Source organism: Chlorocebus sabaeus, chromosome 8, assembly GCF_047675955.1.
Source record: "Chlorocebus sabaeus isolate Y175 chromosome 8, mChlSab1.0.hap1, whole genome shotgun sequence".
Classification (NCBI taxonomy): domain Eukaryota; kingdom Metazoa; phylum Chordata; class Mammalia; order Primates; family Cercopithecidae; genus Chlorocebus; species Chlorocebus sabaeus.
The window spans coordinates 105,292,055-105,306,538 of NC_132911.1; the positions used below are offsets into that span (position 1 = coordinate 105,292,055).

The 14,484-nt window shown below is 40.8% G+C and overlaps 1 protein-coding gene across 1 annotated transcript in view; it reads left to right on the plus strand.

Moving 5' to 3' along the window:
• The window catches only part of GRHL2 (grainyhead like transcription factor 2), a 187,545-nt gene that overhangs the window by 44,720 nt on the left and 128,341 nt on the right, over positions 1-14,484 (plus strand). The window contains exon 2 of the mRNA XM_008001246.3: positions 9,537-9,732. Coding sequence (XP_007999437.2) covers positions 9,537-9,732 — 196 coding nt within the window. The remainder of the gene's footprint in view (positions 1-9,536; positions 9,733-14,484) is intronic.

The window sequence follows — 14,484 nt, forward strand, 5'->3', positions numbered from 1 at the left end:
GGCAGAGGGTAATCATAAAAGCAGGGAAACCTATTAGGAAACTGTATTCATTTTCTATTCCTGTATAACATACTATCTCAAAATTTAGCAGCTAAACTAGCATACATTCATGATCTCGTGCACTTTCTGAGGAATCTGGGATCAGCTTAGCTGTGAGGTTCTGGCTCAGGGTCTCAAAAGGTGGCAGTCAAGTTGTCATTTGGGTTCATAATTGATTCAAAACTTGACTCAGACTGGAGAGTCTACTAGGCTCACTCATCTGGTTGTGGGCAGCCCTCAGTTCCTCACCAGCTGTCAAGGCTTCAGTTCCTTGCCAAAATATGACACAATATGGTAGTTTGCTAGCGCAAGGGGATGGGGTGGGAGTGGGGGAGAGACTTACAAAGATGGAAGCTGCAGAGTTTTATTGTCTAGCTCTGTAGTGATATACTATCACTTCTGTTATGTGCTATTGGTCATATAGACCAACCTTGGTCCAATGTAGGAGAAGACTTGCAAGTGTGTGAATTCTAGGAGTCAAGGATCAATAAGGGTCATATGGGAGGCTGGCTACCACAGAGACAATGCAATAATCCAAGTGCAAGATGATGGTGGTTTGGACCGGGGTCCTAGCAGTGGAGGTAGTGAGAAGTGGTCAGATTCTGGATATGTTTTGAAAGTAGACCCACTGGGATTTTCTAATGAAGTGGATGTAAGAAAATGAGGAATCAAGTATGACTCCAAGTGTTGCAACTAGAAGGGTAGAGTTTTCACCAACAGAGACAGGAAAGGCTGAGGGCAGACAAGGATTTAAAGTGTCTTGCGGTGGCTGCGGTGGTGATTTAAGAGCAGATGTTTGGTTTTCCTACATTATTTATCTTGCTCTTCTCTAATCCTCATCATGGCCCAATTAGAGGACACTACTCTGTGTCTAGTGCTCTGCTAGGTGCATTGCATGCATTTCTCTCATTTAATTTATCAGCTTTTTCACAAATGAGAAAGCTGAGATCCAGACGGGTTGAATCACTTGTTCTATGTGATAGGGCTAGTAAGTTCTGTGTGACAGGGATTTGACTCTATGACCATCTCCTGTGGTCAGATTCTGGATGTATTTTGTAGCTGTGTTACCCTGGACAACTTAGTTAACCTTTATGTGTGTTAACACTTTCTACAAACAATCTGACACACTTTAGATGTAAGTGCCTAGAGCCAGTCTGGGTGTGTATGTGTGTTAATTTACTCAGGGAGATTTTTTGAGATGGAATCTCGCTCTGTTGCCCAGGCCGAAGTGCAGTGGCTTGATCTTGGCTCACTGTAGCCTCCGCCTCCCAGGTTCAAGTGATTTTCCTGCCTCAGCCTCCCGAGTAGCTGGGATTACAGGTGTGCACCACCACGCCTGGCTAATTTTTTGTATTTTCAGTTGAGATAGGGTTTTGCCATGTTGGCCAGGCTGGTCTTGAACTCCCGACCTCAGGTGATCCACCCGCCTCAGCCTCCCAAAGTGCTGGGATTACAGGTGTGAGCCGCTGCACCTAGCCTTCAGTGACAGTTTTCTTTTCATAGTCAATCATCTTTCCATGATACAAATTAAATGGTAGATTTTGTAATAAATAACACATAGGCTGTAAAAGTTTTTAGCAAAGGGAGGCCCTGAAAGACTAAAATAGGGAAAATTCTGGAAAATTTTTTGGAGGATGGGATGTTGCAGCTGGACTTTGATAAGAGCACAATTTAGACAGAGAAGCAGAAAGGGAATTTCAGGCAGCGGAACAGTCTGAGCAAAGGTATAGAAGTAAGAATGGGCATCTTTAGGAAGCTGCAGAGGAAATGGCTTAATTCCTTATATTAAATAAGTACAAGGAAGTAAATTTTGAAAAGTAGATTGGGACCAGATAAGAGAAGACCTTAAATGTCAGATGGAGGATTTTGGACTTCATGTTATAGGCAGTAAAGAGTCATAGTACACTCTGAAAAATCACGTTCTGTGAAGATTATCTCACTAGCCTTCAGTATGGATCAAAGAGGGGAAAGTTGAAGGCATGAAGAGATAAGACTGAAGCTGTAATCATAAATATGGTGATTGACTTCATGTAAGGGATAAAGAGAATAATAGCTAGCATGTATGCTGCTTTTATAGTGTGTCAGTATATTTAATTCTGACAAAAATAGTAGGAAGTGGATATCATTATTCTGTCTATATTGGGATATGTCTCCATTTTATAGGTGAAGAAACCGATACACAGAACGGTTAATTAAGTAATCCAGGGTAACACAGCTAGTAAGTGGTGCAGCCAAGATTTGCACCCAGGCAGTCTGGCTTCAGAGTCTGGATATTAAAACAGTACATAAGGTTTGGCCTTCAGTGACTGGGGACAGATAATGATGAAGAGTGTCTGGTTGAGAAATGATGATTCGCTTAGTGTTGAAGACTTTGAGTTTAAATTGAAAAGGTTCTTTTTTTAAACTTTTATTTTACATTCAGGGGTACATGTGCAGGTCTGTTATATAGTAAACTCATGTCACAAGAGTTTGATGTACAGGTTATTTCATCACCCAGGTACTAAGCCTAGTACCCAATATTTATTTTTTATGCTCCTATCCCTCCCCTCCCCTCACCCCTGGCCCTCTGGTAGACACCAGTGTCTGTCTGTCTCTTTGTGTCCATTTGTTCCCATCATTTGGCTCCCACTTATAAGTGAGAACATGCAGTATTTGGTTTTCTATTCCTGTGTTAGTTTAAGGATAATAACCTCTGGCTCCATCCATGTCCCTGCAAAGGACCTGATCTCGTTCTTTTTTATGGCTGCATAGTATTCCATGATGTATATGTGCCATATTTTCTTTATCCATTCTTCTATTGATGGGCATTAGGTTGATTCCATGACAAAAGGATTCTATGTAGAAATACAGAAATGGTTCTCAGGTACTATATATCTGTTAATCATTAAGGTAGAGCAATGAAAGCTGTAAGAACAATGATGTAGATAAATAAGAAAAAGACCAAGGGGCCGGGCGCAGTGGCTCAAGCCTGTAATCCCAGCACTTTGGGAGGCCGAGACGGGCGGATCACGAGGTCAGGAGATTGAGACCATCCTGGCTAACACGGTGAAACCCCATCTCTACTAAAAATACAAAAAAACTAGCTGGGCGTAGTGGCGGGCGCCTGTAGTCCCAGCTACTCAGGAGGCTGAGGCAGGAGAATGGCGTAAACCTGGGAGGCGGAACTTGCAGTGAGCTGAGATCTGGCCACTGCACTCCAGCCTGGGCGACAGAGCAAGACTCCGTCTCAAAAAAAAAAAAAAAAAAAAAACAAAACCAAGGAATGGTCAGAGTTAGAGAAGGAAGAGGAGAGTTCAGGTAGAACAGAAATTAGAAAAGAATGGTTGGCTAAAGAGAAGAACCACCTTAGCATACTGTCTCACAAGTAAAGCAGGATTTTATAAAAGTAAAAAATGGACAAGAAAATTCAAGGAATTAAGACCCAAAAACAGTCCATTGGACTTTGAGCTGGTTATTAGTAGAATTAGCTCTATGGAGGGTACTACTACTATCTAACTATTATCTAGGGAAGATCTGTAATGCACCAAGCACTTCAAATGGAAATATCTGAGTGATTCCTTTAGAATAATATAAAATATCAGGATACAGAAGAAGAAATGGAAGCTCAAAGAGATACCTGCTCATCAAGGAGATGAGTAACTCATCTGAATTCACTCATTGATAGAGCTGAGATTTAAACTGAAGTTACTCAACTCCAAAAGCATCCTTCCCCTAGATCAAGACAAAAATTCCGTAAAACACAAACCAATGTCCTTGTAGAAATGGATATGAGAAGTTGATTAAAAGTAATAATTTGTGTGCGTACTTCACTGTCCTAGTTTTTTCCTTTGTTATTTATTTATTTTTTTTAATTTCTTTTCTTTGTTTTTGTTCTCTACAAACCATGTGTGTAGGGCTGATTTTCAACAGATCACTGTGAGGGAGCTGCCCTGCTACATAAGAAGGCCTGACCCGGAAGCAGATCATCCACTAATGGTTTAGCACCGGGTTCACCATGAACATGCATTGCGTGACGGGCACTGTCCTAGTTTTTGTTTTGGATCCCAAGTGTCTTTATAAGTGGATTTGTGTCTGGATCTGTTGACTATTATTGCACATATCTTTAGAAGGGGAAATGTTATGTGTTAAGCTTCCTCTGCTTCTCCCCAGTAAAGCATTCCTGAATTTGACTCCTGTTATACTCAGGGGAGCATGGAGGGGGCTGTCCTGGCAGAATGCTCTGAAGCCTTGTGGACTGGCTGGTCTTGGTCTCAGTGGCACAGCTGCGTGGTCCCTTTCACTGCTTCAGCTGGTGACTCGTCTTTCAGCCATCTCCCAGCAGTGAAGTCATGGATTAAAGAAAACAAACGAGGGAGAAAAAAAAAAAAAAGTTGTCTGTGTGACATGGCCTTAGCCTTGCTGTGATTGCTCTGGCGATCACCAAAATTTTCCTCCAAAGCAGGACCTTGGGATTGAGTTTATAGTTGCTGTTTACCATTCTGTGTTTGACGCTACCCAGGACATAGCCCACCTAAAGCTTCACAGAGGATATTTAAGAAATGGACCAGAAAAGAATTAGAATTGCCCTTCCAAAAGAGCAATGATAAAACAGCTTCAGAGTGTTCCTAATTGTGGTGAAAGCTGCTCTGTGAAACTTTCCTTTCTTTACAAGTCTACATTTTTGCTCAGTGTACCAGAGAGATTGTTCTGTTTTTATTAAATTAAACTTCGTTCAACAGTGCTGTGTACCAGAGAGATTATAATTTGCGAAGAAAAAAACCAAAGTCATTATGTAGTTAAAGGGAAGAGCACAAAGGCCCCTGTGGCTGTCAAAAATGTGAAAAGAAATGGCTAATAAAGTTGTGATTTCCCAGAATATTTTTTCCACTGATCACATAAGGATTCATCAACAATTTCATTATAGGGGAAAGGCTGATGCCGCTCTTAAATTTATGAGCCAAGGTTTGTGCTAGGAAACATGAAATCAGCAAGCTAAGAGACTCAGCAGGAGGGAATAGGGGTTTTAAGAGGAAGAATTAGGGAAAAATCTCTCCAGTGAATCAGGACACATTTTAGTGAAAATCGAGACTTGGCTCTGATCCTTCAGCTTGGTGCTTCCTGCTAAACTTTTGGAATTTAGCCAGTGTTATAAGTAACACCTCACCCCACCCACACTCCTCCACAGCAATGCATGCGTCTCTGAGGCATGACAGAGTAAAATCCTCATCCTTTTCAATGGTGTGGTTACTCCAAATAACGTGAAGTCCTTCCTGCAGGACTGGGCATTTTTGGAAGTGTGCATGATGCCTGTGCCATCATGGGCAACAACTGAGGTTCCAAATCCTCTATTTTACTCTCCAAGTGGAGGCTGTAGGCCAGGCACCGAGGGTGGCCCCAACTAATCAATTCTTGGGGGCCGGGTGACACTGTCACAGCCCGGGCCCACCACCTCTGCTGCCTTCTTAGTTCTTCCCGGAGGCCTCATTATAGATCCTCAGGAGTTCACCAGCATTTCCTGTCTCCAAATCTAACCCTGCATATCTAGAAGTTTTCTACATGGAAATGCTGTTTTATCATTAGATTAAATATGTACATTTTTTCCAACGGACTCTCCAAAATAAATACAAATGTGCTCCTTTTGTAAGAAAATCCCATTATTCTGCACACTACCAAAGTATCCTTCACTTTTAAAAGCATTTCCCATATCTCCCCATCTCAGCACTGACCAGCACATTCCTACCTATGCTTCAGCTTTGTTTAGAAATGTTGGCCCCCTTCTTTGTCCTCTCATTAGGTTAGTCCCCTCTATCATGTGCCCTCACAACATCACCCTTTCTCACAGGCATGGCCCTGTAGTAGTGATATTCTCTCTCTCTGGCAGGTGTGTGGGGTAAGGAACAGTATGTTACATGCCACTCCATCCTTAACAACCAGCACAATGTCTGGCAACTATTGGGCTCTCAATAAATATTTAAAGAATATTGTTAAATGAATAACTTTAATTTCTCTTCAATTAATGATTATCTTTAAGACTTTTCAAATATTCTCAACTTTACCAAACATTGATATATCCACAAATTTTATGGGAACATAAAACTGTGCAGTGATAGTCATACCTGTTATTTGCAAAGTACTATGCAGTTTGCAGAATCCTATTTTATCAATTATTTTATTTGATCTTCATAAGCACATTGTAAGATAAGTAGGGTGGGCATTGCTATTCCTATTTAAGGCAGGAGAAACTGAACATTAGACATTACCCAGCTTCCCACCACTGTAAATGGTGAACAAGCACTTACTTCTAAGGCCTATGCTACTCCATGTCACCACAGTGCCTAATAGTATGGTAGTAAGCCCGCCAACCAGGGTGTTTTCTTTTCCTTTTTTTTTTTTCTGAGATGGAGTCTCGCTCTGTCACCCAGGCTGGAGTGCAGTGGCACGATTTCAGCTTACTGCAACCTCTGTCTCCCTGGGTTCAGCAATTCTCCTGCCTCAGCCTCCCAAGTGGCCGGGATTACAGGCACACATCACCATGCCCGGCTAATTTTTGTATTTTTAGTAGAAACGGGGTTTCACCATATTGGCCAGGCTGGTCTCGAACTCCTGACCTTGTGATCCGCCTGCCTTGGCCTCCCAAAGTGCTGGGATTACAGGCGTGAGCCACTATGCCTGGCCTTAGGGTGTTTTCTTATGTATTCCAAGAAGCCTGATTATACTCTTGTAATCTAAGTCATTTGCAATTGAATCAGTTTTCACTCTTTCCTTCCAATCAGTTTCACCAAACCACTGGCTCAAAGAGCCTGATTCAGAGACCTAGCGACCAGAATTCCACTCTGCTAAATGTGCATTTCCCATCTGTCCCATCACAAACATATCTTACCAATGTCAGTGTCTTTTCTTCTGACCTTACACCAAAGCATGCACCATGACAGCACATAAAGGGCCCTTGACACACTCTTTGTTGTGAGTTCACACCAGTTCTCCATCACAAAGTGAGCTGAGGAACCATCTACCATTAGAAGATCCCATAGGAGGGTCAGCAAAAATAGACTTCTTCTTTTTTTTTTTTAGTCTTTCTTTTTCTGTTTTCTATTTTATTTTATTTCTATATTTTTCATTTCAATAGCTTTAGGGGTACAGGTGGTTTTTGGTTACATGGATGCGTTGTATAGTGGTGAAGTCTGGGCTTTTAATGCACCTGTCACCTGAATAGTGTATATTCTTCCAATGTTTATTAGATCACTCTGTTTGCCTTTGCATACCCATAGCTGCTTAGCTCCCACTTGTAAGTGAAAACATATGGTATTTGGTTTTTTGTTGTTGTTGTTGCTGTTGTTCCTGAGTTATTTCATTTAGGATAGTGGCCTCCAGTTCCATCACTGTTGCTGCAAAGGACCTTGTTTCATTCTTTTTTAATGGCTGAGTAGTATTTCATGATGTGTGTGTGTGTGTGTGTGTGTACACCACATTTTCTTTATCCACTCATCGACTGATGGGTACGTAGGTTTTTTCCATATCTTTGCAATTGTGAATTGTGCTGTAATAAACACATAAGTGGAGGTGTCTTTTTAATATAATGACTTATTTTCCTTTGGGTAAATACCTAGCAATGGGATTGCTGGAAAGAATGGTAGATCTACTTTTGGTTCTTTGAAAAATCTCCATACTGTTTTCCATAGAGATTGTATTAATATACATTCCTATCAACAGTATATAACTGTTCCCTTTCCACCGCATCTGCACCAACATATGTTGGTTCTTGGCAAAAAAGGACCTCTTTTATGACTGCATGACCATCAGAAGGCCTTGGCAGTTGAATTTCCATTGATTGATGTTGGCGTTGCCTTTGCCAGCCTTGTCACATGTCCCTGCCATGTTACGATGTGCTGACTTAGGTGTTACTGAAATACAATGTCTCATTGTTCCATGTTGGTTTCATTTCAATGAGCAAGCATATGAGGGCTAGGAGAGAGGTGACCGAACCTCTGCAGGCTCTGTTGTTTGATAGCTGAGCACCCAGCATGGGGAGATGCTGAGGACTGTCGTGGTCTTTGGGTACTTGAGTCATCACACTCACCTGAAGACATTGCCTTGTTTGTCAATTGCTGCTTTATGCAAGGCTAGCTTGGTTAGGATTGATTGACTCCCACCCATTTCTGTTTCTATTGTAAATTCTCCACATAGACTCCCTCACTTTCCATGATGGTCTTTGTAGCTTGTGGCTTTTATATCACCTAAATATTGTAGAATTCTGTAGCAGCACAGGATCTACAATAGAATCCATCTCATTCCTGCTGTACCATATCATTTTACACAGCATTACCTGTAATACATTGTGTTTGCAAAGTAGCTTACGTTGCCTTTTTAAATTGAGACGTGGGTTCATCTACAATTTGCTAGTAATTTCAAGTATAGATTAAACTAGATAAAAGTTTTCAATAATCACTAGCATATTGATTACATTTAATGTCTTGCATTTATTTATAATAAGAACTCAGAGAATTAAATGAAACCTGCTCTCTCTTAGGGTTCCATTCTTGCATTCATTAATAAAGAACAATTAGGCCAGGCATGGTGGCACATGCCTGTAATCCTTGCGCTCTGGGAGGCCCAGGCGGATGGATCACCTGAAGTCAGGAGTTTGAGACCAGCCTGGCCAACGTGGCGAAACCCTGTCTCTACTGAAAATACAAAAATTAGCCAAGCATGGTGGTAGGCGCCTGTAATCCCACTTACTTGGGAGGCTGAGGCAGAGAATCCTTGAACCTGGGAAGCGGAGGTTTCAGTGAACCAAGATTGTGCCATTGTACTCCAGCCTGGATGACAAGAGTGAAACTCTGTCTCAGAAAAAGAAAAAAGAATAAATAAATAAAATTACTTGGCCCCTAGAATGACTGGATACAGAGCCCTGAGTTTGAAGAGTACCAACTGTCTGTACTGCTATAACAGAATACCTGACCCTCGGTAGAAATTTATTTGCTCACAATTCTGAAGGTCAGGAAGTCCAGGATCGATGGGCAGCATCTGACCAGGGACTTCTTGCTGCATCATCTTATGGGGAAAGAAGGAAGGGTAAAGAGAGAGCAAGATGGAAAGAGAGCAAGAGGGAGCAAAGCTATTTCAGTCACAATGAACCCACTCCTTTGATAATGGCATTAATCCATTCATGACCTAAACACCTCTTAAAGAGGAGTGGGCTCAACACCACACGGAAGCCCTACCTTCCAATACCATCACAATATTGATGAAATTTTAACTTAGGTTTTGGAGGGGATGAACATTCAAACCATAGTACCAACTTATACTACTGGGACTACTTTTTAAAGACTTATTACTTCGCATAGACAGTAAAAAAATAAATCAGTGGTTGTCACTTTAACTTTAATCTTCTTCCTTTCCTTCTCCCCCATTCTGGGGAAATAAAAATTAAGGTTTGTAGTCATGTAATGTGTATATTATCAGGGGTAAGAAATTTGCTCTCTCTGATAATGAACCTCACATTTCTCTTGTTTTTACAGTAATAAAAGACTAGTGGCCTTAGTGCCCATGCCCAGTGACCCTCCATTCAATACCCGAAGAGCCTACACCAGTGAGGATGAAGCCTGGAAGTCATACTTGGAGAATCCCCTGACAGCGGCCACCAAGGCCATGATGAGCATTAATGGTGATGAGGATAGTGCTGCTGCCCTCGGCCTGCTCTATGACTACTACAAGGTAGGTCCCCAGCCTCCACTTTTCTCTTCTTCCTGCTCCAGGACATCCGTTTGCTGGTGGGAAGAAGGAATAGATTCTTCATCCCAGACCAGGGAACTAATAGCATTTCCAAATTCAATATAGAATTCAGCCTCTTCCTGTTCTCATTGCCCCCTGCTTCCCCATCTACAAAGCTCAACTTTATCACCCACTCAGAGGAAGTGCTCATTTTGGGATAATATTTTTTGTGTTCTTTGTTCACATGCATAAATATTATTTGCATATTATTTTTATATTACAAATGCTTGTTACCATGTTTACTTTAGGATTATTATTTTTGCTGAATGAAGTATATTACATTGTGTGGCTTTATTAGTCCATTTTCACACTGCTGATAAAGACATACCAGAGACTGAGAAGAAAAAGAGGTTTAATTGGACTTACAGTTCCACGTGGCTGGGGAGGCCTCAGAATCATGGCAGGAGGCAAAAGGCACTTCTTACGTGGCAGTAAAAACAGAAAATGAAGAAGATGCAAAAGTGGAAACCCCTGATAAAACCATCAGATCCTGTGAGACTTATTCGCGATCACAAGCACAGTATGGGGAAAACTGCTCCCACGATTCAAATTATCTGTCACAAGGTCCCTCCCACAACACATGGGAATTATGGGAGTACAATTCAAGATGAGATTTGGGTGAGGACACAGAGCCAAACCATATCAGTGGCTATACCATAATTTAGTTATTGCTCAGTAGTTGAACATTTAGGTTGCCTCTAGATTTTTCCATTTATAAGAAACATTCAGGGTTTCCAGATTTTTCAGTTTTAAAAGAAACATTCTGATTAATACTTTTGTGGAAGACGTTTGCAGTAATTACAATACCTAATTTTGTTACAACCCTAACTTTCTCCATTTGTTTTGATGAGTACTAAATTTTTATTTTGAAAAACTCTTAAGGCAAAATAAGTAAATAAGTAAAATAAGTAAAGCACTTATTTCAAAAATTTACTTGCCATATACTACCTATAAAATAGGAGTATTTCAGGAAATCAGACAAAAAACAATGGTTTTTCTCCAGCATAAAGAACTATGCCTGGTATGACCTGCTCCTTTTGAATTATTGAAGTGTAAAAAATTGACAAGTATTTACTGAATGAGATTTATTACCTGCCTTGATTGTAAGCACCTTTGGCTGATGCTGGGAATTGGCACAAATGTGAGGATGGCTGTGTTTATTTTGCTGGTTGGGCACAATGAACTCTTATTTTAGAATAAGAACTGAATCCCACCTCCCCTTCTCCCTCCATCATGGAAAAACCAGAGGTTTTGGCAAAATCATGCAGGAGAGATAATTTCCCTTTTAGTAACCTTCAGTCTCTGCTTCCTGTTTCCTTTCTGCTTCCAAGTTCCTGTTAACTTCCAGCAGCCTCCACTTTGCAAGCTATTGTCTCCTGTCTCTTCCCTAAAACAGTTCTCACGCTTTCAAAACATCTCCCACCACCACCTCTGGCATTACCACCACACCTACTCTTCTGCCAGGGTTTTCTAAAATTACACATTCCTTTTCCAACTTCTTTCCCGTTAAAAAACTCAGGAGGGATTCCTCCTTGGGGAGATTATTGAAAACGAAGTGAGGCTTTATCTAAGATGGAGAACAAGGTATGAGTGGCAGGTGCAAGTGACTGACAGGTAGGTCCATCCAGAATATTTTAAATAAAGATATTGCTAACTCAAATAAATGCATCCTTTACAGTTAGGAAGTGCTGGAGAAATATATGAAGGGCTTTCTCTTGGTCTAGGCTTTCTCCAGTCTAGGCTGACTTTCCCACTTATCAAGAGAGCCAGCACTGGCAGGTTGTGACCACCCTCTTATGAAGGCATAAAACTCCCAGCAGAACTCGTGACATAGCAAGAAGGACCTTAACTTTGGGGGACTTGGGTTCAAGATGAAAGGATGCTTTAAGGCCTAAACTACATTGCATGTAAGTAAGGCTATTTTCTCTACAGTGAAGGGGAATTCCTGGAAAAAAAAAAAAGTGAAAACCAAAATGATTTCATGGTAGGCGTTTTTTCCTTCTTCTTTTCTGGCTGTGGTGGTTTTATAGTTTTCATTCTTTCTGATTGAGGATCTCATTTGAGAAATGCAAGGATAAATTATAAATGTTTCAAACTGAAAATTTTCAAAACGTATTGAGGATAGTTGGGAAGCACAGAACTCATCAAATTAGGCTGCTTCGTGTACTGGGCCACTTCTTGAGGGCTTAACTGTTTTTGGTCTCATCCTTAGAAAGAAATTGAAAAGTGATTTTCTTCTATGATTAAAAAAATAGTCAAAACCTGACGGTTGTATTGATCTTCAAAATCTATAAATATATCTTTAAAGTGACCCTGATTTGATTATTCAGATCTTTACAACTTCTCTTTGTAACTTTTTTTTTTTTTTTTTTTGAGATGGAGTCTCGCTCTGTCACCAGGCTGGAGTGTAGTGGCAAGATCTTGGCTCACTGCAACTTCCACCTCCCGAGTTCAAGCGATTCTCCTGCCTCAGCCTCCCAAGTAGCTGGGATTACAGGCACGCTCCACCATGACCAGCTAATTCTTGTATTTTAAGTAGAGACGGTGTTTCACCATGTTGGCCAGGATGGTCTGGATCTCTTGACCTCGTGATCCGCCCTCCTCGACCTCCCGAAGTGCTGGGATTACAGGCAGGAGTCACTGTGCCGGGCCTGTTTGTAACTTTTATAATGTTAAATTAATATGTAACTTAATAGTTTTCATAAGGCTTTGAAGAAATATACTAATTATATTTAGGAGAAATATATTGTTCTTATTCTGTTTTTTTTGTTTTTTTGTTTTTTTGTTTTTTTTTGAGATGGAGTCTCCCTCTGTGGCCCAGGCTGGAGTGCAGTGGCGCAATCTCGGCTCACTGCAAGCTCCGCCTCCCGGGTTTGCGCCATTCTCCTGCCTCAGCCTCCGAATAGCTGGGACTACAGGCGCCCACCACCCCGCCCGGCTAGTTTTTTGTATTTTTAGTAGAGACGGGGTTTCACCGTGTTAGCCAGGATGGTCTCGATCTCCTGACCTCGTGATACACCCGCCTCGGCCTCCCAAAGTGCTGGGATTACAGACTTGAGCCACCGCGCCCGGCCTGTTCTTATTCTTTAAAAAATAGATTTTATTCTGTTATTATGAAATGGATATAATTTCATATATCTGTATTTGATGGCAATTCTTTTTTTGTGTTAGTGAGAAAGAGAAGCATACCCTGAAACAAACATAATTAGTAATTTTTTTTGTTTGTTTTGACAGAGTCTTGCTCTGTTGCCCAGGCTAGAGTGCAGTGGCATGATCTCAGCTCACTGTAACCTCCATCTGCCGAGTTCAAACGATTTTCCTGCCTCAGCCTCCCAAATGGCTGGGACTAAGATGTGCATCACCGCAACTGGCTAATTTTTTGTTTGTATTTTCAGTAGAGATGGGATTTTGCACATGTTGGCCAGGCTGCTCTTGAACTCCTGGCTTCGAGTGATCCGCCTGCCTTGACCTCCCAAAGTGCTGGGATTAGGCATGAGTCACCATGTCCAGTCCATAATTAGTAATTTATGAAGGCAATGTATTTTATTTCCCACAGATGCAAAGGATAATTAAGTATTAGTAAATATGGGTGATTAAGTACTAGTAAATGTGGTACCTAGATTACCTGTCCTCTTATATATTTGCTAGCATTTAAAGGAAAGTTGGAATACTGCTTTCTGTAAATATTCTGAGATACCAGGTAGGGAGTTTACATAAAACTCAAGTTGCAGCCAAGTCTGTAACTCCTTCTGTTGAATTAATATTTCCAAGACCATGTGGACTACTGGAGTTACATAGCTGCTTTTATTTCACACGAGCTTTGCTATATTTTTGCTTGAAACATTTTAGTGTTTCTGGAAAGAATTGGTCTTGTTTTCAAACACTCTGTTCAAATGATCATTTTGAAGCCCTTTTCAGTTCCCTGGGTGTTCACAGCTTATATATGTTGGTGTTAAAGTTATAACAAAGTTAAATGTCCCTTGAGGATGGACCTTTTTCTGTAGTCAAGTGAAATGTTAATGAAACAAAGCAGTTCTGGTTTTTTGGTCTAAACTCGTGTAAACTCTGGGAAGTTAAATTATTGTAAAAATTACTGCCATGTTATCATTTACATTTTACAGACTTTCTATGCCTCTTCAGAGTATGAATTGATTCTATTTTTGTCAAAGAAACTGTTTTTCCTCACTCTTGAAGTTGGAGTACATCATCCCCGAGGGGACAGTTGTGGACTCTGTCCACAGGGAGGAGTTCATGAGCTACATGCAGGCACTCCAGAAATGGTGGTCCCTGTCCTGTGAATGTGGCGAAGGCATACCTTTCGCAATACTTCATAAATTTCAAGGTCTTTTCACCTGCATTTGATAACTGTCACCACAGCATCATTGCAGTGAAGTCCATCAGGTTTTACATTTTATAGTTCCGCAACTCAGTGGGATTTACCCAAGATCACAGGACAATCCTGTATGTTTCCTAATATCCATTGTTTTACAATGTCTACCATTTACAAAATGCTCTTTTTTGAATCCACTTAAAAATTTTAAAAGTATGCATTTGGAGCTTAATAAGTTGCTTACTCATCAAGTAGTGTTTATTTTTTAAAATCCAAATGTATAGAATCTGTCATAATTTAGAGACTAAAATTCTAGCTCAGTTCTCTATCCAGTTTAAACTATTTACCAATAATAGCTCCAGAGT